Source organism: Sciurus carolinensis, chromosome 2, assembly GCF_902686445.1.
Source record: "Sciurus carolinensis chromosome 2, mSciCar1.2, whole genome shotgun sequence".
In the NCBI taxonomy this organism is placed as follows: domain Eukaryota; kingdom Metazoa; phylum Chordata; class Mammalia; order Rodentia; family Sciuridae; genus Sciurus; species Sciurus carolinensis.
The window spans coordinates 188,588,906-188,613,992 of NC_062214.1; the positions used below are offsets into that span (position 1 = coordinate 188,588,906).

Consider the following 25,087-nt stretch of genomic DNA (forward strand, 5'->3'; position numbering starts at 1 on the left):
AGATGACTCATGTAAAAGCTTTTTGTAAACAATACAGAACTTTGCAAACATTGGTGGTCAATTATTTGAAGGTGCAAGTACTAGGACTTTCAAGCAGAGTTTATCAAAGCGTTTTTGCTGAAACACTAATGCCCAGGGATGGTAATAGGTATTTCTCAAGAATAGAGTTCTGTGGTCAAATTAGAAAAATGTAGAATTAAGCAAAGTAAAACACGGTTCTTTGACCTGTAAGATGAGAATGTGATTGTGAACCTGAAGGAAAGTGACATATGTCTCTTTCCCTGAATTTATGTGATCTTGGGAATCTACTTCACCCCTTTTCCAGCATCTCTAGGGTCTTGAGACTGATAGAACACACGGTGGGAACAATAGTTATTAACTTTCACTTCAATAATTCACCAATCTCTCAAAAGTGAACCCATTCATCATCAGATAATCTAGAAATTTATTCAACAATTGCCCACGCACAGTGCTGAGATGTCCACCATGGAGGTATACAAGAAAAAGAGCAGCCAATCCCTTGCCAGGGTTAGAGGAGATTCCAGCCATGTAATGGGAGGGTCAAGGTGCTGTAGTGGACACATTTAACTTTTCTTTCAAGACGCACACCGGTGGCAAGGCAGTAGCAGGTATAAAGTAACAAAAGTGAAGGGGCGCGGGCTGCTTCTCAAACTTTATAGATTTTTTTGTAAAAATATCGTCAAGTGACACCACAAGACAACTTCTATGCTTCTTAAAGAACAGTGCGGAAACATCACTGGCAATAAAAAAAGACTGCTCCTTCCTCCCCCGACAAGTTCACCAGGTCAATAGTTTTCCTTCTGTCCCCTTTCTAGCTACTTCCTTTCTGATCCTTCTATCCCAGGCTCTGCCTCACTGGGTTTTAAGATCTTTCAGGGGGAACAAATGAAAGTCGCCCAGAGCAGCGGCAGAGTGCAGGACGTCGGAGCGGCACAGCTCAGGTAGACTACCGAGCCGCCCCATCCACCCGGCTCCCCGCGGCGCACCTCCGAGGGGCGGGGCGGACCTGGAAGGGGTGTGGCGACCCAGGGAGGGCGGGGCGATCCTGAGGAAGGGGGCGGGTCTGGAGAAGGGCGTGGCGACGCGGGGAGGGGCGTGGCGACGCGGGAAGGGCGGGGAAACCCGAGGGGAGCTCAGCAGCCCTGAGGGGCGAGGCGGGGTGGGTCTGCTGGGGGTCGGAGGACTCGCGGGGCGCGGCGACCCTGAGGGGCAGGGCTCCGGGGCGCGGCCGCGGGAGGTACTCAGGCTCGCTGCTCAGGCGCGTGGCGAGGGCAGAACGCCGGCCCCCTGGAGCAGGTAAGCGGCTGGGCTGCTCGTGAGGGGCCGCGGAGCGCGCGGGCCCTGGTGGGGAGGGAGGCGCCGTCAGGTGCGCCCTGCGGGCGGGCCGCGCGGCCTCCACCCGCCGCTCGGGGCTCGCGGGGCCAGGTTTGGGTCGGCTCTTTGCCTCCGCCTCGGCTTCTTCCTCCCGACGCCTGCCTCGCCGAGGCCTGACGGACGTCTGCGCGGGAGGGGTCGGGCGCGGCCGGGACCCCCGGGACCCCCAACCCAAGGCCGCGACCCCAACCCCAGGGAACCGCGCGCTGGCGCTGCGCGGGGCGCCCGGGCGGGCTCCCTCCGGGCGGGGCCGGGAAGTTCGCGAGGCGGCTAAGGTGTCAGAAAGTCACTTTCCCGGGAGTTTGCAAGCCACAGCCCCCCAGCCAGGTCTGGGTGCGACTTCGGCGCTTCCACCTCTTCTGCTTTCCCCGCTGTGGTTTCTTTACACACAGGGAGGTAGAATGGTGGCATTGTGGGGTGTATCGCACCCTGATAACATCTGGGTTTGGGCACGCTGCTCACTTGCCAAGCCAAACACTGATTCCTACGAGTATGATTTTTGGGGGTTTAAAATAAAGCATGTGAAAGGATTGCTTTTGTAATTAAAATATTATTCCGATTTTCACTACAGGGATAAAGTTAAGTTTTTTTCCTTGATTAATGTTGTTAAAAAACAGCCTGTAAGAATACTGAGACTGTTTTCCAAACAAGGTTAACAGAACTCTGTTTATCACTTTAATATTTTGATATATAACTTCATCTTGGTTAAAAATTACTTTTTCTGGAAGGAAATGTTAATATTGCTTACCTTTGAGAGCTGGGATTTGAGGAGGGTTTTAAATATCTCTTCTATATTTTGCAGTTTTTGCTAATGAATATGAGTTGCCTTCATAACTTTGGGGAAAAACCTTAAAAAGTTCTTTTTTTTTTAACCCTTCAAGAAAAAGTTTTGAAAGTATGACTTGAATTTTATTTACATCACTTAGATTATAATTGTGCACTCATGAATAAAACTAATAAATTGAGAGATTAATTTATGGTGAGAGAAAATGAGTTTAAGTTTCTGTAGGACATCTGGCAGACCCGTCTAGTTGACAGTTAGATTTATTGGCATTGGGTTTTTCGGCAGTCTGACTCAGAGTTGTAGACATTGGAAGCAGTAATGGATTTGTGGTAATTAATCCTGTAAAGGGGTGAGAAATCATTCAAATAAACATAGGATAAAAAGAGAGGAAGACCAAGGATGGGAAACACTGTATTGTTTAAGTGATAGTAACAACCAGGAGACTGAGGGGCATTCTGAAGAGAGAAGGTGTAGTAGGACCAGGTAAGACCCTAGAAGCCAGGAGGAGAAAGTTTTAATGAGAAGAGAAGCCTGTCTGGGAGTCAGACCAGTTGGAGAGGTCAGTAAGTTAGGAACTGATTGCCTGTTGACATTGGTAGTTAGGAAGGGTCACTAACCCAGCAAACTTAATTAAGTGAAATGGTAAGGGTCAAATATGAATGAATTTGAGATGAAAATGACGATAAAAAGATTGTGAGTGTAGAATCCGTATTTTGAAAAACAAGGGCGAGGTGATTCATGGTTTTAAGAGAGGAATTTATAGTCAAATTGAAAAAATATAAAGGACTATAAAATAGCTTTATATTAAAGTGAATCATCTCAGCATTGCTTTTCATGGTTAAGTAGCAAAATTGAGAACAAGTAGCTGAGCATACTGACTAGCACTGTTCACAATAAAGTATTTCATCTCCCCCATCCAGATTTTGAATACTATTTTAGTAGAATTTTTGTGTATTGGGTTCAGGTGTTGTTAAAGTCACAAGTATAAACTGGGTTGGACTATATTTCACCTGAATTCCAGTAGTTTGATACTCCCAACTCGTGTTTAAGTCATTTGATTCCTTTGGGTATACCTCAGTGATTCTTCTAAAAATCTTGTTTTGACTAAATCAGAATGGAGGCATACGTTAGAGCTTTTGCTTCAGTTATTATGCAAGGGGAAATGCGCTTAGATTAAAACTTCTGTATGTTTCACTTCATTCTTCACCAAAGTGATTTTTTTTGTTGTTTGTGCTAGAATTCAGACAAGTAGTTTGAATATATTCCTTAGAATATGAAAAGAATGGTTAAATTTGAAAAGTCTGACTACCAAGTATTAATGAGGATGCTTAATAACTGGAACTCTCATGCTGTACAGGTGGGAGTATAAATTGGTGCAATCATTTTGAAAAACTCTTTGACAGTATCTACTAAAGTAAAACATGCATAAAATATTCTCCAACATAAGCCCCCTAAATTCTAGATGATGCTGTCAACCAATATATACTTATGTGACTCATTTAATTTGTATGTTTTTATTGTATGTATGTACAATTTATTGTAGATCAATTTAACCTCAATAAAGCTGTAAGAGTAAAAATAGTGAAAGAAATCACATCATATAAGAGTATTTCCTTTAAATCTCATCTCAAGGTGATGGGATTATGAATAAGTTTAATTTTCTTATTTTGTTTAATAACCATATATTTACCAAATTTATAGTAGAGAAATATTTCATATTTATAAAATTGTACTCTTGGCACATTTATAGATTTAAAGCAAACAAATACCTGTATGCTTGCTTCATGCTTAAGAAATAATATATAACCCATATTTTTGAAGCTGCCCTATGTATTCTTCCCTGACTATATCTTTCTTTGCATTTCCCTTGCTTTCCTCTATAGTTTTGCCATATCCATATGTATTCCTAAACAGTGTTTTGTTTAGTTTTGCCTATTTTGCAGTGCTATATACATGAAATTACATTATTTCTATGACTTTTTATACAATGTTATATGAATATGAAATATAAATGAATTTCATGTTTAGACTTGGTTTCCATCTACAGTATATTTCATTATATTGCAAATATTCAAAAAAATACTAAATACTTATGTATCAAGCATTTCAGATAAGGGATACTCAATCTGTATGTACACTTATGTATTCAACCAATTTTACACATGGAATACAGATCAATATGATAATTGCACAGGCAAAAAGACAAAAAATAATTGAAACCCTCATACATTGCTTGTAGGATTGTAAAATAGTGTAACTGCTTTGTACAAAACTTTGGCAGTTCCTCAAAATCTTCACATAAAAAGAAAAAAACTTCACATAAAGTCATAAAGTTACCATATGACCCAGGAATTCCATTCCTGGTTAATATATCTATAAAAGTAGAAAACAAACTTTCATGCAAAACTTGAATACAAAAGTTCATAGAAGTGAAAAACGGAAGCAACTCAACTATCCATCAACTGATGAATGTTGAAACAAAATGTGGTGACATATTTGTCTATATAGTAGAATATTATTCAGCCATAAAAGAGAATGAAGTACTGATTCATGCTGCAATATGGGATAAACCTTGAAAACATGGTACTAATTGAAAGAAGCAAGACACAAAAAGTTCATGTTATATGATACATATGAAGTGTCTGGAACAGGTAAATCAGAAATGAGGTAAAAGAGTGGTTGCCAGAGGCTGGAAGGAAAGTTACTACAAATGAGTACAAAGTTTCTTTTGGGTAGTGATGAGCCCATTCTTGAATTAGAGAAGGATAACCCTGAATTAGATAGTGATAATTGCACAACTGTGTGAAGTGGTATGTTATTAGGGTTTTGATTTGCATTTCCCTAATAGGCATGGTGAGCCCCTGTTTGTGGTTTGTCTGTGTGGTCTTTGGAGAAAATCATTTGCCCATTTTTAATTGCATAATTTGTCAAAATATGAATTTTAAATGATCTGGTAAGCAAATACTTATGTTCTCTGGAGGAGTATACTTTCATTTTTGTCTTAGAGAAGTTAACAGGAAAGTTTCATGGTCAGTGAATAATTTAAGATAACCAAGTGCAAAAAGAAATAAAACTCTAGCAATGATCAGCAGAAACAATTGATAATTAGAAATAAACCTACAAAAGACTGAATTACCAGTCATAGATTATTAAAATCTCTATGCTGAACCATGTTTAAATACTTGAAGACACTTTGTGTGTTACTTTAAGATCCATAAGTTTGTGGTTTATGGTATTTTGTTACAACAGCAATGTAAAAGCAATACAATAACCAATCTATTAGAAGAAGAAGAAGAAAAAAAGAGATCATAAACCCTCTGTCAGTCCAATGGAAGACATGACAAGAAAGAAAAAGAAACAGAGGACCATTAGGACAAATAAAAACTCAAGAAAAAGGATAGGGATAAACTCAAATACATCAATTACTTTAAATATTTGTAAATGGAATTAAGTACTCCAGTTAAAAGACAGAGATTGTCAATCTGGACTGAACTACCTCAGCTTAATGCTGTTTATAAGAGACAGATCTAAAATATGTAGCGACTAGTAAACTGAAAACAGTAAACATATGGAAAAAAAGATATACCATATAAAATTATCCAAAAGATAGCTGCATAGCTATATTACTATCAGACAAAATCAGTTTTAGGCTAAGAACATTTCTGAGGTTAAAAATATTCACCATAATGTTAAGAGGTTGAAATTACCAGCAAGTTAAAACAATTTTAAATTTATATGCATGGACTAAATACAAGTTAAATGCAAAGATTGTTAGAGTGAAAATATAACAGTTCAGCTATATATTGTTTATAAAAAACAACTTGAACTTAACAGGTTTAAAAGAAAATGATGGGAAGGACATATAACATGCAAGTATTAACTGAAAGAAATCTGTTATGACTATGGTAGACAAAGTCAACTTTAAGACTAGAAGTATTAGTAGAGACCAAGAGGAATACTATTTAATAAGCTTGTATGTACCTAATAAATTTGTCTCAAATATGTAAAACAAATCTGATAGAACTAAAGAAGAAATAAATATGTTCATAGTCATATGTAGTCATAGAGTTTTCATTTTACAAACATCTGTTTTAGTACTTTATAGAAGAAACAGAAAAATAGAAATAAATGTACACAGGATATTTATCAAATTTGACTGTATATTATGCCACAAAGCAAGTTTCAAAAATTTAAAATACTGAAGTCATACTGAGAGTTCTCTGACTACAGTGGAATTCAGCTACAGATTCAGAGAATCTGGCTCACTTTTTCTTTATCATGGACTAGAAACTCCCTTCAGGGGAGTAAAGCGCAGGGCTCGCCTTGTTTCCTGTTTCTCTGTTGTTTGTTGCCTAAGCCAGTGTCTTGAAAACTGATGTTTCATACGTTTTGTTTGTTTCTCAGGTGGTAGGGCAAATCTGGTCCCAGTTACTCTTATTTTGTCTGTATGTCCATATTTTAAATCATTTTTCTTCAGTGTATTCCTGGGTGTACATTTTAATCAGATTTCATTTTATTCATGTCAACTTGTCTCCCTTTCTACATCTTTTCCCCATCTTTCCTACCTCATTTTAGGTGATTCCAGGCCATCAACCTTGAGGACTTTCCCCCTAGAAGTACTAATTATTTTTAATCAATCCTCCTACATTCATCTCATGATCACTTAAGTATTTGCAAGAGAGGAAGTTTGAGTATGTTAGGTGTTTTTAAAGGAGATAGTTGTTTCCTTATCTGTTAATTAGACTTGCTGAGTCCCAACTACTATATTCCCAGTACTAGGTTGAGTTTTTTTAAAAAAATGTTACTGTATTTATTTTTTATACCTTTATTTTATTTGCTTATTTTCATGTGGTGCTGAGGATCAAACCCAGTGCCTCATGCTTGCTAGGTAAGTGCTCTACCACTGATTTACAGTTGCAGCCCCTACCAGACTGAGTTCTAAATAGAAAGTACAATGTTGTTTCTGAACGGTTTATATTTTAGCAGAGATATAAAATATCAAAAAAAGTTAAGCTTTTTTTTTTAAGTATACTAGACATTTAGAAATAAGAAAGAAAATTATATCTGGGTGGTTAAGGAATGGTTCTTGTAAAATACTGGGGCTAACGGGGCTTTTGAAAATGTATACACCTTAAAAATGAAAATTAGTTATAAGATATAATGAAAAAGATGCAATTTATAATAATTAAGTAAATTACACAGGCATTAAGACTTTGTATGGTGATAACTATAAAAACTCCCAAAGGTACAAAGACAGACATGAGCAAATGTAAAGAGAGATGGTGTTCTGGTGAGGAAGGTAATATCCTTAAGGATGTCACTTTTTCTAAAATAATTTATTAGTTTAACATAATTCCAGTGAAAGTATTACTGTAATTTTCCTCTCAGGCAGCTAATATATATTGCAAAGCTAATTTGCAAGAACAGACAAGCAAGAATAACTAAGAAAATGCTGAAAGTGAAAAACAGTAAGGGTGGCTAGCTCTTTGAAGCCTTTAAAATTGAAATGTGATATTGGTACAGCAATGGATAGACTAATTGGGTAGAAAATACAGAAACCAATCCAATTGCATATGGAAATTTAGTGTTATAATTAAGGGAACACCCTAATATCAATGGAGAAAATATGGAATTTTAAAATATGTGGTGTTTATGATACAGAGAAAAAGAACCAGTAGAAATACAAAAGATTTTAACCAATTGAGAAAATATAGGTTTGAATCCATTTTTCATATTGTATACCACAATGTCCATATAGAAAATAATAGCATGCTAAGTACTAGAAGAAAACATAGGTAAAGTACTTATGACCCATATGTGGAGGAAAGTTTACTATGACTCAATCCAGAAGCAAAAAAGGAAAAATATAGAAGAGTATGATTGCATGTGTGTTTATGTATGTTTATATGTAACTTTGTATATGTTTACATAAACTTTTTGAGTGCCAGCATGACACTGCAAGTGGAAAATTCCACACCATGAAACTATTTCATGCCCAGAATTACCTTCAGGTATATAAAGTGTATATGAAATATAAATGTATTTCATGTGTAAACTTGGTTTCCATTCCCAGTATATTTCATTATATATTTACAAAAATTCCAAAATCTAATAGACAAGCAAACAGACCCAAATCATAAATTCCTAAATACTTATGGTACCAAGCATTTCAGATAAGGGACACTCAATCTGTATATGTGTGGAGGTATACAACCAATGTACATACTGATTGCAAACTCAGTATATGTGTATATATGTATGTAGCATGTTTGTATACATACACATACACACATACTTATGCATTAGCAGAAGACACAATAAATAAAAAATGACAAACTGGAAGAATTTTTGCCACTTACATGATGGACAGTGAGCTAATTTCTGAAATATATAAATAACTTCTAAAATGAGAACAGACCAAAAACTTTATAAAGATTAGCAAGAGATATGAACTGAGAATTCATAGAAACAAATATAGACTAGCTTTATATGAAAATATACCCGTATCACTTATAAGATAGATGCAAATTAAAAGAACACAAGATGATCCCTTTCTTATCACATGGCAAAAGTCCAGCATATTTGGACAACATATTTTGTTGGTGACAGAAACAGGTGTTCTCATACTTTGGGAATACAAAATGATATAGCTTCAGAGGGAAACTTAGCAATACAAGCAAAATTACACATATATACCTTTTGACCTCATAGTCCTCTATCTTACAGATATAGATTGAAAAATATGTGTGCACAGAGATATCTTGGCATTGTTTCCAGTAGCAAAAGATGAAATAATACAAATTTTTGTCTCAGTTTCAACAAAGCAACTATTAGAGGATTGAAATCAAAGGGAACTTAAACACTGAGTAGTTGCTAAGGGTAAATTTTTTATATGTGATAATGCTATTATGGTTTATATATATGTATATACACATAACTATATATATGGTTAAATATTTCAAGAAGCTTATATATTTAAAATAAGTACATACCTTTTGAAATATTTGATATTACAAATACTGTTTGTTATAAATACTCTTTGTTACAAATACTGTTTGTTTTAATGTTTGAAGCGATCCATATTCAGCTGGTGAGAGCCTCTTGAAGTTTTAACCTCTGGATCCTTCTGCCATATCTTTTAGATTACTAATTAAGTCCTTATGGATGAAATTATATGATTGGAATTTATTTCAGAATAACCCAAAGGATGTTACTGGGTAAGTTGGGAGGCTGAGATAATTGAAATTAAGATTTTCATGAAATGGTAATTGTTTTATTTGGGTAATTTGGGTTTTGTTATCCTGTATTCTTTGCATGTTTTAAATTTCCCATCAAAAAATGTGTGACTTGGAAGTAGGCATAAATGAAGAGAATGCATTTGAAACAAAGACCTTGAAACTAAGGTTGGAAATTGGATATGAAGTTCTTATACAATTTCATGTTCCTCGTACATATAAAATAGACTTCCTTTATTTGAACTATACTTTATTTATGGGGTGTTTTGTGTGTGTGTGTGTGTGTGTGTGTGTGTGAGTGAGAGAGAGAGAGAGAGAGAGAGATTAATATATACTTTTAATTCCGATTCAAATTACATAAATTATACAGTTATTTGTTTATTGGCCCCAGTTATAGGGATTTTGAATTACAAAATAATGGATATGGAGAAAGTAAATTTTTCATACTTTTTAATGAGTGCTATATTTTCTTTCAAATTTTTCTTGAACGTAGTTTTAGGTATATCACTTAAGAGAAAATTGAGAATGGGATTTTTCTTTGTTGAATTTTAATATTGACGTTGTTCATTAAGTAATCTTTAAGCATACCATTTTAATAATTTAAAAGAATCCTGGTTTATACAAAATTCTATATGGGAACAAAAAACCCATCATCCTCTTAAATATTTTTACTTTGCAGCCCTAACATTATGTCTTATAAAGATAGATAATATAATTTATTTGATGATATCTAATGACATTAAGCATGATAATTTTAACTTGCTTTCTATTCTACCATCAGGTTTATATCAGTATTGAAAGTTTCTATCTTTGGTGGGACATTGGAAATTGAATGTAATGGCAGCAGAATTTATAAAGAGTTGCTGTAGAGGATGTTTCTATGGTGAAACAGAAAAGCACAATTGTGAGTTTTATTTTGTTTCGATTTCAGTAAACATTTATTCAGTGCCTTATTTATGACATTGTGTATTATAAGACAAATTGGGAGTGTTTCCTGATATTGTGGGGGAAACAAAACGAGAAGGTACAGTAGGTAAGTATTCCAGAACTCCAGGTATGCTGACACAGGGGGAAGAGAGATGAATTCAACCTAGTAACCTGGACATCACCATAAAGAAGATGACATTTGCCATGGAAGTCTGAGCAGCATTTTAGCATGCTGAGCAGAAGAAAGAGGTAGTAAGAGAATGTGATAGTTGAACATGGACCGGTGGTTGGAATGATATAGACAGAGGCAGGTAGAGAAGTGTGTTTGGGGGACAACATACTCTGACAAATGTTTCAACAAAAGTAAAGGAAATTTCTAATTTATGAACAGTACATTAGAAAACACTTTATATAAGTGAATGACCAATGGGTGAAACTCCCATAACTTTATTATGACCTACATTTGTCAAGGACCCCCTGGAGATTCCCCTTTCTATTGGATGGTTTCCTTATCTCTTCAGGGTTATGACTGGGACTTTATTTTTCTCTGATTCTTTCTTATATTTTTTAGTCTATGGCAGAGCTTCTTAATATGTTTGAGTATGAAGGTATATTAGTTTGTTTTCTGGTGCCTGTAACACAGTACAACTTGGTATTACAAACTAAGTTTTAACAAAAAGAGATTTCTTTTGGCTCATGGTTCTGGAGATTCAAGGTCAAGGGGCTGCATCTGGTAATGGCCTTCTTGCTGACAGAATCCTAAGATGGTGCAGGGTCTCCTCACATAGCAAGAGACAGGAAGTGAATGTGGGTGTCCTGATCTCTTTCCCTTTTAAAAACCACCAGCATTCAGTCATGGGGATTCCACTTTACCTTATCTAATCTTCATTACCTCCCAAGGGCCCCACTTCTAAACTCATAGTTGGATTAAGTTTCCACCCTCTTAATACATCACAGTGGGGATTAAACTTTAACAAATAAATGGAGATTCTTTAGAAAACATGTAATGGTACCACCATTTGACCTAGCTATCCCACTCCTCAGTTTATACCCAAAGGACTTAAAATTAGTATACTACACTAACACAGCCACATCAATGTTTATAGCAATTCAGTTCACAATAGTTAAACTGTGGAACCAACCTAAGTGCCCTTCAACAGATGAATGGATAAAGAAAATGTGGGATATATACACAATGGAATATTATTCAGCCTTAAAGAAGAATAAAATTGTGGCATTTGCAGGTAAATGAATGGAACTAGAGAATATTGTGCTAAGTGAAATAAGCCAATACCCCCAAAACTAAAGACTAAATGTTTTCTCTGATACGAATGAAGGAACTTTGAATTGTGCAGAGGGAAGTGAGGGGAGGGGTGGGGCGGTGGGAATCGGAAGGACAATAGAATGAGATAGACATTATTACCCTACATACACATATGATTACACTACAGGTGTGACTCAGCACCATGTACAGCCAGAGGAATAAGAAAGTATGCTCCATTTATTTACAGTGTGTCAAAATGCATTCTATTGTCATGTGTAACTCATTAGAACAAATAAAAAAATTTTCAAAAAAACTTCAATACATAAATCCTTGGAAGATATATTCAAACCATATCCAGTTCATAACAGAAGGCTTCTTTTTTACCTTAAAACATTCTGTAAGTTCCTATACTACAGTGATTGTATTCATTCTACAAATAATACTAAACATAAAGATGAACTTTAGTGTCACTTACCTGCCTATTTTGGTCTTGCAGCTTAGGAATCACGTGTGATTTCAGAGAATGGATAAAATGGGTCATAGAAGCTAGGACAGGGAGAGTTGATGATATGGTATATATCTAGAGTTAGCATACATTTTATTTTTTGTTTTGGTGGAGATACGTGTAGATTTGGATACTTTTGTCTTCTCAGTATTGCTTTATGTATTTGAGACTCATGTTAACCATGAGTAAACATGGGTAGCATTGACAACAGAATTGCTTTGTTGAAGAGTAAACAACTGACAAAATGGGAGAAAATCTGCTCTGCTAGAGGATTAATATCCAGATATATATGAATAACTCAGTAACTGAACACTAAAAAACAAACAACCCAATCAATAAGTGGGCAAATGAATTGAACAGACACATTTCAAAAGAAGTGTGAATGGCCAGTAATATGTAAAAATGTGCAACATCTTTAGCCACCAGAGAAATGCAAATTAAAACTACATTGAAGTTCTTTTTCACCCCAGAGTGGTTGCCATCAAGAATACAAAAAGCAATGAATTGCAGGTGGAGAGGTGGGGGGAAAACGAACCTTACACTCTGTTGGTGAGAATGTAAATCAGTACAGCCACCATGGAAATCAGTAAGGAGAGGTTCCTCAAGAAACTGAAAATAGAGCTGCTGTATGATCCAGCTAAACCATTCCTGGGTATAAACCCAAAGGAATTAAGTCGTCAGCGTACAGTAGAGATACCTGCATACCCATGATTATCACGGCACAATTCACAATAGCCAAGTCATGGAATCATCTACATCCTTGTTGTATATACACAATGGACTGTTATTTAGCCATAAAGAAGAATGAAATCATATCATTTGCAGGAAAATGGGTTGCCCTATAGATCATAAATGAAAAAAGTCAGACTCAAAAACAATTGTCACATTTTTCCTAATCTAGGGAAAAATTCCACCCTAGGAATCTAGGGTGGGGGGAAAATATGAAAATAATCAGAAAAAGGAAGGGGATGGAATGGGGAGAGGGAGGTAAAAGAGGGTAATGGTGTGGAAGGGAATGGATATGATCAAAGTATGTTATTTATTTCTTTTTATTCTAAAGAGTTATACAGAATAGAATGCATTTTGACACATCATACATAAATGGAGCAAAACTCATTCTTCTGATTGTCCTTGATGTAGAATCACACTGGTCATGTAATCACATATGCACATAGGGTTATGTCTAATTCATTCTACTGTTCTTCCTACCCCCATACCTGTTTCCCTCCCTTGACTGTCTTCTGTCTGATCCAAGTACCTCTATTCTTCCTAGCCACCCCCACTCCCCTCACCCCACTTACTGTGAATTAGCAACCACTTGTTGGAGAAAACATTCAGCCTTTGGTTTTTTGGGTTTGGCTTATTTCACTTAACATATTTTCTAGCTCCATCCATTTACCGGCAAATGCCATAATTTCATTCTTCTTTAAGGCTGAGTAATATTCATTGTGTATATAGCCCACATTTTCTTTATCCATTCATCTGTTGAAGGGCACTTAGGTTGGTTCCAGAGTTTAGCTATTATGAATTGAGCTGCTATAAACATTGATGTAGCTGTGTCACTGTAGAATGCTGATTTTAAGTCGTTTGGGTATAAACTGAGGAGTGGGATAGTTGGGTCAAATGGTGTTTCCATTCCAGGTTTTCTGAGGAATCTCCACACTGCTTTCCATAGTGGCTGCACCAATTTGCAGTCCCACTAGCAATATATGAGTGTACCTTTCTCCCCACATCCTTGCCAAAACTTACTGTTGCTTGTATTTTTGATAATTGCCATTCTGATTGGAGCGAGATGAAATCTTATTTTTGATTTGTATTTCTCTAATTGCTAAAGATGTTGAACATTTTTTCATATATTTGTTGATCAGTTGTATTTCTTCTGTGAAGTGTCTGTTCAGTTCCTTAGCTCGTTTATTGATTGGTTTTTAAATTTTTTCTGGTGTTAAGATTTTTGAGTTCTTTATATATCCTGGAGATTAATGCTCTGAGGTGCATGTGGTAAAGATTTTCTCCCATTCTGTAGGCTTTCTCTTCACAGCCTTTGTTGTGAAGAAACTTTTTAGTTTGAATCCATCCCTTTTATTGATTCTTGATTTTGAAGTATGTTATCTTCATGTATGAATATGCTACAATGAAACCCATTTTTAAATGTCTAGATTTTTCACTTGAAAGAGTTATGAAATTAACTACAAAATGAACTTGTTTTCATTAGTGAACTCTTGGGGAAATGAGACTCTTTAAAAACTACTTTTAACCATTATGATATGGTAATGTACTTTAACAAATATTGTGTTAATTGTTCAAACGTTGACTGGCCAAAATTAACATAGCCTCTTAGAAGTGCTTGATAGGACTCAAGAGTAGTTTATGTATCAGGAATTTCTTCTAAATTGATTAAATAAGTACTGAAGCGTTCTGGGTTTAGATTATTATGTGTAAAACCTATTCATATTTGTGACTTTTTTCTATTTTTATTTTTTCTTCTTTTGTATGCAGCTTCTGTGGAAAGAGACCTTAAAGCAGCAATCTCAAATAGTCAGACTACCACTGTCTGTATACCTCCATTGACCTCTGTGTCTGTAAAACCTCAGGTTGGCTGTACTGAGGATTATTTGCTTTCCAAATTACCCTCTGATGGCAAGAAGTACCATTTGTGGTGCCTAAGTTTAAGTTATCTTATATTCAGCCCAGAGCACAAGGAACTCCTTCTCATCTGGAAGAACTTGAAGGTAAATGATAAAAGAGCAGGATTTAAAACTCAACATGCAGCATTTAAAGATATTTTACTGCTGTTATTTTGCTCTTTTATATCTTTTATACAAAATTTATGTTAAAATTTTATATTCTGATTTTTATTTGATTTGCTCTTTCTGTAGAGGAACTGAATGTATAGTGTTTTTGAATGGTCCCAGCATGAAATCTGATCACATGTAACATATTTTGTGTATAGATTTGGTGTTTTAAAACAAGAATAATCTATACCTCAGCAATCCTTCACATATCTAGAAAGAAAAAATAAAGAATTATTCTGTATTTGATCGATAAACACAAAACCAGTAGTTTCTTATCTGCCATTTTCTAAAATGTGGCACAATGAGAAATAAGGAAACAACCAAGTAGTCCTTTTTCCTTCCCTTGTTTCCTCACTGGTATGTACTTCCCAGACTGAATAGCTACCTGCATAGGTAGATTCATTGACTGTTATTTGGCTTATGTTGTAGAAGCCAGGGATTAATGAAGATAAGATGAAAAAAAATTTTATGTAACTTTCTAAAATATTTTGTGTTATTCCATTGAAACACCACCAATCAGTGACTTTTTCCCCCTCAAAATTTTATTAGAAAAAATTTGAACATACAGAAAAGTTGGAAGAACTTAACAGTGAATACCTACCTGTGTGTCTACCACATAAATTCTCCTATTAACATTTTCAGTACTTGTTTTTGTCACATATCTCTTCACCTACCTGTTATTCTTTCCATTATTAATACCCCTTTTTTGGCTGGGGATGGATAATGCATGTTAGAGTAAATTAAAGACATCAATACACTGTCTTCTGAATACTTAAAAGTTCAGTGATTTGTTTACAGTTTCTTCTTTTGACATAAATCTTGTAGGCAACTGCCCAAGTGTATGTGTCCTGAGTTTTATGTGTATTTGTTGAACTTTAAGTATATATTTGTTGAATATTGGAAAATATATATTACAGTGTATTCCACACTCTTATCAATATTTTTTCTGCCCTATTCTCTCTCCCCATCTCCTGGGATTCCAATTACACATATTTTGACATTCGATAGTGTTCTATGGGTCTCTGAGACTGTTCAGTTTTTTCTAATCATATTTTTTTCTTTCTCTTCTTTAGATTGGGTAATGTTGATCTCTTTTCAAGTTCACAGTCTCTTACTTCTGTGATCTTCATTCTGCTGTTCAGCCTATCTAATTAATGTTTTATTTTAGATTTTCAAGTCTAGAATTTATGTTTGGTTCTTTTTCATAGTTTTTGTCTCCTGTAATTTTCTGTTTTTATATTACTGCAAGCCTATTTCCTTTAAAGTTTTAAAATCTTGGCTAATTTTAACATCTAGGTCATCTAGATTTGGATTCTGTGACTTAAACCTTTTTTTCTTGAGAATGGATTACACTTTCCAGTTTCTTTGTATATGGAATAATTTTGAATTGTTTTCTTGACATTGAATGTTACATTGTGGATACTCTAGATTTAGTTACCTTATTCTGAGAAATTCTTTTTCCCTCCTCCTCTCCCTTCCTTCCCCTTGTTTCCTTCCTTTGTCCCTCCCTTCCATCAGATACATAACTTGGTTGAATGTGGACTACAAATTCTGTCTTGGCAGCAACCTTGTATGGTGATTCATGTATCAGTCAGATATTTAAGCAGCTTTCCTTCATAAAATTTGGGACTCTCTCCTTTCCAGGATTCCCACCTTTCTTTCCAGCAGCTCTGGTTGCCTGGAATTTCTCTCTGGTTTTTCTGTGCATTTGCTATTGGAGTTTTATGTATCCTGTGTGGTGTCAACTTTGACCTGTTCTCAGGCTAAAAGTTATCAAAAAACAGGTAACTCGCTTTAGGCCCTTACCTTTTTTCCAAGAGTCAACTCCTGTCCAGAATCTGCACTACTTTTCTTTTTTCTTCAGGGTTTTTGCTTTGTTTTCACCCTGGAGTTTGTTGTTATCTGTAGGAGAGTTGGGTCTGGTAGGAGTGATTTTTGTTTTTGGAAAGAAGGAAAGATGAACCCAGTGCATATTAAGTATCTCTCAAAAATAGTTTTTCTACTGTCACACATAACTAAAAAGAACCAATTAAAAAATAGTTCTGGTTCACAGGACACGATCAGTTGATCTTACTGCTTTTTTTCATACTTGTTAACAACATTAGGATTAAACTGTGCAAGTAATCTCATAATGTTTTATTCATATCATACTTGGCGAACATGTTTTCATATTCATTCCTTTTTTTTGGTGTGAGGGATTGACACCATTTTTTTTCATCAGGAAAAAAAGTTAGAAATAGCTACCTAGAAATATATTATGACTTTTCTTTTTTCTCATTGCACTCACTAGAAAACAAACTATATTTAGAGTTGAATGAGTGAAAAAATTAACTCTTTAATTATAGGTTCATTGAGGATGTAACAAACATCTAATTTTTATATATTGAAGAAATTCCTAAAAAAATTTTTAGTTGTAGATGGACACAATTCATTATTTTTTTATTCAAATGTGGTGCTGAGGATCAAACCCAGTGCCTCATGTATCCTAGGCAAGCGCTCTACCACTGAGCCACAACCCCAGCCCAGAAAATTACTTTATTTTATTAGATTCAACAAAGTACTCTTGGAACATGAGTCATATGTGTTTAGGTATGTGTGTGGATGCATTGCGAGTGATGAACTGAGATGGAGGACAAATTTTTGAGAAGATAGATTCCTATCAATAGTGACTATAATTATGTTTCAAATATTTGAAGTTTTTATTTGATAATAGGTGTTATTACAACTGTACCTTACTGCCTTAATAAAAAAATTTACTATTATCATTGTGCTGTTTTTGTGTTTTCACATATCTACTACTTGTCCACTAAGAATATGCATTTGAAATTTAAAGAATTTTAAATTTGTCTCTTGAGAGGGGTTAGCTACCATGTAACTTTACATTTGGTTTTATAGTTTAGTAAATTGAGAGAAATTCTACTTGAATGTAAAAAAATATCACAATATACTATCTCAGGGGAAAATTGGATATCTCTAGTTAGAATTACTCACATAAAGGAAAAATGAAATGAGAATACTGTATTCTTTTTAAAGTGTAGCTTATTAAGCTTGTAAATCATCTTGGTGCTAATACTGTAGAACAATTTCTTCCTAAAGATCAGTGCTACTCAGGTTACCTTAAAGATTTTGTGTCACTGTTTGCTAAGTGATTTCAGTGTCAGTTTATAAGGTATACAGGTGGTGACTCTGACATCACAATTCCTTTTAGGCTTCTCTCTCCTATGTGCTATACTTGGTTGTAACCATTATTTGAACCAGGGTGAGGATAAAATCCCATTTAATATTCCATATTTTATTTTTCTCTTCCTACATCTAGGCAGAATCACTTGTTTTATTGTTTAGATAAATGCAAAAAATACCAGTTTCTGTGTGTTCCATTTTAAGTGAGACAAAAAGAATTAAAAGATGACAGTAACTTAAACCTTTAAGCCTTTGAAAAACTTTATTGTATGTCTGTATTTTATTCCCCAAATGATTATTAACCTTATGGAATTTCTTAATTATAAGATATACACACATAGGTAAATGCACAAAACAGAAACACATGGTACAATAATTTATTACAAAGCAAAACATCTGTGTAGTCCGCACCCAGGTAAATAAATAAAGTATCATCAGCCAACCCCAAAAGCCTCCCTTTCCCCTTTCTGTCAGTCACCCAGTGTAATCAGAGTTGCATTTTGTGTTATTAACACAAATTAATTGTACAAATTAATGGGTTTTACTGAGACATTTCCATGCATGCCTGTGTAGTGCAAGGATTATGTCCACCCTCTGGTCTGCCCCTCTCATCCTGCCCTTTCTCCTTACTCCCTTGGGTCCCCTTCCCAGCTCCTAATAGTTACTTTTCTACTTGGTCATCTTTTTATAATTTAATATTATTTTTTGAGTTTCCACATATAAGAGAAAACATGCAATGCTGGCCTTCCTGGTCTGTCTTGTTTTCCTTCAAGTGATAGGATTTTATTCTTTTTATGCCTTAATACATACTTCACTGTGTATATGTGCCATATTTTCTTTATCCATTAGTCTGTTGATGGCCCCTAAACTGATTCCATGTCTTGGCTGTAGTGACAAGTGCCTCAGTAAACATGGATATGCAGGTGTCTTGCATGCTGACTTCATTTCCTTCAGATATATACCTAACCTAGGAATAGGGTGGGTGGATCATCTGGTGATTTTATTTTTAGTTTTTTTACAATCATTGTAAGTTTCTAGTTATTCTTCTTACCAAGTAAGCACATCTCCCTAAATTGTGTAATTTTTTTGTTTTCTGATCTTTATTTAAATGAAATGATACCAGTATATATTCTTTTATGTTTTTTTCATTCAACATTGAGATTCATTCAAGTTGTTAGTAGTTTCAGTTTGTTTTCAGTATCTGTGTGTAAGTGTACATTACAGTTTATTCTAAATGGCATAATATACAGTAGTTTTCTGTATAGCATATTCTAAGGTATCTTTATATAGCAAGTATATACTACTTTTATTTTACTGTTATTTACATTTGAGGTTCTTTTTCAATTTTTGGCTATTATGGATAATGATACTTACAAACTTTCTTGTACATGTCTCTTAGTGTACACATGTAGCAATTTCAGTTGGATATATGTCTACAATGGCATTGTTGGGTCATAGAGTATAAATATCTTCAGCTTTAGTAGAAACTGCCAAATGGTTATTTACAGTGATTATGTCAATTTACATTCCCAAGAGCAAAGTATAACTGTTTACATTGCTTCTTGTCAAATGTTTGCTCTTGGCAATATTTTTAGTTGTAACTATACTGGTGTGTAGTAATATCTCATTGAATTTAAACTCATTTTCCTCATGACTAATGAGGTTGTTGGCCTCTTAAGTACCCATTTAACTCATAAGCCAATTTATATTGAGGTTTGTCTATCCTTTTCATACTGATTTATAGGAGTTCCTCATATGAACTCTTGCCATTTATATCTTCTCCCACTCCATGGGTTACCTTTGTACTCTCTTAGTTTTTTTATTTTTTAAACGTTTTTAGTTGCAGATGGACACAGTACCTTTATTTGGTTTATTTAGTTGTATATGGTGCTGGGGATTGAACCCAGTGCCTCACACATGCTAGGCAAATACTCTACCTCTGAGCCACAACCCCTGCCCTCTCTTACTTTTGACAAATGGAAATTTTGACTTTTAGTATAGCTGAATACTTTTGTAGTTAATATGTTCTGTGTTCCATGTAAGTAGTATTTCTCTGTCCTAAGTTTGTAAAAAACGTGCAAGTTAACTATAGCTTTACTTGTTTGCCTTTGGCATTTAATTTAGATTTACAACCCTCATAGAATTAATTTTTGTGAATATATTTGGTCGAATGAAGGCTTATAATTTTTCCATATCAATATTGAATTGTCTTAACACTTTATAGAGAAAAGACCTTACTGTCCCCACTGCTGTGCAGGGCCACCTCAGTTGTAAATCAAGTATCTATAAAAACTGGATACCTCTTCTATTCTGTTTCATTGATCTATTTTTCTGTCATTGTGCCAATATTCTATTCTTACTACCCTATAGAGAAAATCTTTTGATTTTTTTCTTAAAGATTATCTTTTTTGCTTATTCTTAGTTCTTGGTGTTTTCATATAAATATTTTATTCATATTCTTGTTACTCGATTTCAAACTTAATTGCATTATAAATGTTCTGTATCTCTTGAAAAGGGTGTATCACTAAGCAAAAAATTTTTTTCCACTTAAAAGATGTTCTGTATGTTAGTAAAAAAAAAATAAGAGGAAACTCAGATCACAAAATATAGAATTGTCTATAGGTCAAAGAGAAAATGCTAAAAATTTACTAGATTATCTTAAGAGCAAGATTCCTGACTGATCCCTTGCACAATAGTTCACATGGTTAGAACTCCATAAATGCGTGCTGATTTTTTTAAGCTATCAAAGACATATAATTTAGTATTACTTGAGAGAAAACATTTTTTCCTTTGCCTTGAGTGTACCACCTGTTGGTTTAATAACACCAAAGAGAAGATGTTGTAAAACATTAGAACGCTTGCTTTCAGGATCTGCCAGAGCATCTTTTGGAGATCGAAAGGTGGAACTTTCGGGTTCGGCCCAGCATGGGCCGAACTATGATGTATACAACCCATTCTATATGTATCAGCACTTTTCACCTGACTTGAGCCGGCGCTTTCCTCCTCATTCAGAAGCGACAAGACTGTATGGATCAGGTATGAAAGATTTTTTGTGCTTTTCCTCTGTGTATCTCCTTAACAAATTTAGCAATCAAATTAAATCTAAGACCTGGAAGATGTGATTTTTATTATTAAAAATAATTTTTAAATAAGAGAAAAGCAGACTTCAAAATGTTGGGATAAACAACATGACTTTAGTTTAAAAACTGAAAGATTAATGCATTATGTCTATTGGTTGTTGTAAATTTCATTTAATTTTTCCTTTTTGAAAATTATTTTTAGATCATATTTATTCATGTATACACCATGTATCCAATAAACTCTACAACAGATATTTACAAACTTTTTCTTTCATGTTCTAGTTAAAGTGATGAGTTTAAAAACTTATGTGATTAGAAATATAAATAGAATAGAAAATACTTAAGAAACTATGGAACTTTAGTTTCATATTTGAAACTATTCCAATTATAGACTATCATGTGTATCTCTAATTCACAAAATCCCCCTTTTTTTAGGATAATTAGTATCTAGCTATCTCTGCCACTGGATTCAGGGTGGGGCGCTGAAAATAAGAAGAGATATTTACCACTGGGCCTGTTTGTGTTCCCCACTGTGTTAGAATATAAAGTTGATTTACTGAGTTCAGAAGGATACTAGAAAGGAGCACATAAGATTCAGAATTCATTTTTTTTAATGTGATAAGTACTCATTAAATAAAGTACATATAGCACAGTACTTATATCCTCTTAGATATTCTTCTCAGATGAAGGATTGAGGAATGTGAGCAAAAATCCATTTTGATGTGGATATGAAAATGTGTTGTTTGGATTTCTTTTGATTTCTGTTTCAAACAAAAGTAAAATAACGAAAACATTCTGGTGTGAGTCTACATTGTGTACAACCATAGAAATGAAAAGTTGTACCCCATTTATGTGCAATGAATCAAAATGCAGTCTGTAAAAATTAAAATAATTTTAATTAAAAAGTAAAATAACGAAAAATGTTATAGATCTCATCAGATGACTTTATTTCTTATATAGATTTGCACATAATATTTATGATGTATTCCTATAGAGATTTAGCTTATGGTAATTAGGTAGAATTTCAGTGTGTCATTTTCTTTTCTATAAAAATAAGTACTTGAAGCCAGCTGTGGTGCCACATGCCTATAATCCCAGCAGTTTGGGAAGCTGAGGCAGAAGGATCAAGAGTTCAAAACCAGCCTCAGAAAAAGCAAGGGTACTAAAGCAATTCAGTGAGACTCTATCTCTAAATAAATACAAAATAGCTCTAGGGATGTGGCTCAGTGGTCAAGTGCCCCTGAGTTCAATTTCCAGTCCCCTCCCCCCCAAAGAAAAACAAAGAAACAAAACAAAACCAAACCAAATCAGCACTTTTCTTTTCCCTGTGTAGTTTGTGATCTAAGGACCAGCAAATTTCCTGGTTCCCCCGGCCTAAGCAAATCTATGTTTGATCTTACAAGTTCATCTCAGAGATTCATCCAGGTAAAGTAGTTATATCAATTTTATTACATGTGATAATTTTTTTCAAACTAAAAGTTCTGAAATGTTTAAATTACATTAGAAATAACATGCTTTTGTGGACATATCTATTCTAATATTTGGACAATAAATACATTTCCCATATGTATTATTTTAGGAAGTTCTCATTTGACTAATGAAAGGCAATATGTTTCTTTTATTTGTTTTTTGTGAATTTTCTCTCTCAGTTGGTATGCACTTAAGGAATCTTGAGGCAGTTAGAATTTTAAATGGTATAGTGAAAGTACTTATCGACTTTCCTTATTGAAAGTTGTTATTAAAAATTAGCATTCCTATCAAGGTGTAGAGCTTTATTCACTGATATTAATGCAGTATCCTACTTTTGAGTTATTTTGCTTTTGTATTTTGTGGTACTGAGGATAGAACCCAGAACCTTATGCATGCTAGGCAAGCTCTCTACCACTGAGCTATGTCCTCAGCCCTTTTTAAAATTTTATTTTGAGGCAGATTCTTGCTAGATTGTCCAGGCCAGCCTCAGACTTGCAGTCCTCCTGCCTCACTCTCCCGAGTAGCTGGGATTACGAGCATGCGCAACTGCAGCCAGAGATAACTTTTTTGATAATTTAAAAAGTTTTAATTTTTAGTGCAAATAAACTATGACTATTTAAAATTAGAAGATAGTAATAAGCAAAGTAAAATGACAAATCATCTGTATTCCTGTAAGTGAAAGTAAAATCTGTGCAAATGTTTTTATATATACTTGTGATCTTCTTCACATGTAATTGTATATACTTACAGTTTATACAATGGACATTATTCTAAATCATCCTTAATAATTCTGTCAAGTTAATTTCTTGCAGACTTAATTCTTTATAGCAGCAATTCTTGATCATGCATCAGAATTATTTGGAGAACTTGTTAGAATACAGATTGCCATCCCTTGCCACTCAGAATTTTTGATTCAGCAGCCCTGTGGTGGAGCCTGAGTTTTTATTTCTACCAGAGGGACCATATTTTAATAATGCTGTTTTGCAGGTTTTTAGGTACCTGGGCATTTCCAAACATATTCTGATTGTCATTAATGTTTTTGTATGGAATTTAAGATAATCTCCTTCTCTTTATTATAAAATCAAACCAAAATCAGCAGAGACTTTCCAATATATTACTTAGTAAGATGTTTAAGATTTTTCTGATAACACACACAGAAAACTTATTTTCTCTTTAACTATCCAAAAGTGGGACTTTCTGACCAGTAGTAACACTGTCAAAATGATTAACATGCAGTTTGATACTAGGGTAGATACTGGGGCATAAGAATCAAAATCCTTAAAGTTTGATATATAATTTCTAACTAAAAAATTTTATTTGTAGAGACATGATTCATTGTCTAGTGTACCCAGCAGTACATCTTCAAGAAAAAATTCTCAGGGGAGTAACAGAAGCCTGGGTAAGAAATATAAGATTCCATTTTTATACTCATTAGTAATTTGAAAGTGAACATGATCAACTAAAAACAAAAGTTCTACATGATTATATCTGTGTTGACAGTATTATCTGCATGTAGATACTCAGATCAGATGGTCCATTTCTCAGTGGTCAGTATGAATTAATCAGTTTTTAAAATGTGAAGCTGTTAAATATCTTTGTATGTTTGTTTTAAAGTAGATGAATGAAGAAAGTTCCAGAAGCATACAGTACTAAAGCCATATAAACCTTATTTGGAAAGTTTTTTCAAAGCTTTAACTTAAATGCCTCACACTACAATTTGGTTAAAATTTTAAACTGTGAAGTTTTTATAGTTTATGTCACCTCTTGTCTTTAATAAAACATAGAAGTATGACTTTTGCCCTACTAAATCGGAAACTTTAAAAAGTAATTGTGGGCATTTTTCAATTGTGCTCTTAAAATTGAATTTACAAGATTACATCTTTTGTCTTTTTTTACAATTCAGATACAATTACTCTCTCAGGAGATGAGAAAGATTTTGGCAGATTGAATGTGAAATTGTTTTATAATTCTTCAGTGGAGCAGATATGGATCACAGTTTTACAGGTAAGTTAGTATAGTTAGTACCAACTTTTATTATGAAATTATATATTTAGACACCTGCTGTTGCTCTCTTCTGGGGAAAGGGTTAATAGTTGGGAATTTAGGATTTTATAGTGTTTTGCAGGAAATAGTACTTAATAAAGCATTTAAGAAGCAGGCTTGGCGGTGCACAACTGTAATCCAGTGACTTGAGAGGCTGAAGCAGGAGGATTGCAAGTTTGAGGCCTCTCTCAAAATAAAAAACAAAAAGGGTTGGGGATGAAGCTCAGTGGTAGAGTACCCAGGGTTCAGTTCCCAGTACCAAAAAAAAAAAAAAAAAAAGCATTTAAGAAAATAAACATGTAGTGTAATGAGTATATTTTTTATGAATTTATTTATTTATTTTTTATGTGGTGCTAAGGATGGAACCGAATGCCTCACATGGGTTAGGCAAGCGCTCTACCACTGAGCCACA

At 34.5% G+C, this 25,087-nt stretch overlaps 1 protein-coding gene across 1 annotated transcript in view; it reads left to right on the forward strand.

Annotated features, from left to right (window-relative positions):
• The first annotated feature begins 1,197 nt into the window (after window positions 1-1,197).
• Tc2n (tandem C2 domains, nuclear) overlaps window positions 1,198-25,087 on the forward strand; it is a 38,014-nt gene continuing 14,124 nt past the window's right edge. The window contains 9 exon segments of the mRNA XM_047541738.1: window positions 1,198-1,317; window positions 9,253-9,396; window positions 10,196-10,318; window positions 14,607-14,747; window positions 14,750-14,839; window positions 20,951-21,118; window positions 22,496-22,587; window positions 23,956-24,031; window positions 24,536-24,636. Coding sequence (XP_047397694.1) covers window positions 10,252-10,318; window positions 14,607-14,747; window positions 14,750-14,839; window positions 20,951-21,118; window positions 22,496-22,587; window positions 23,956-24,031; window positions 24,536-24,636 — 735 coding nt within the window. The 5' untranslated portion in view covers window positions 1,198-1,317; window positions 9,253-9,396; window positions 10,196-10,251.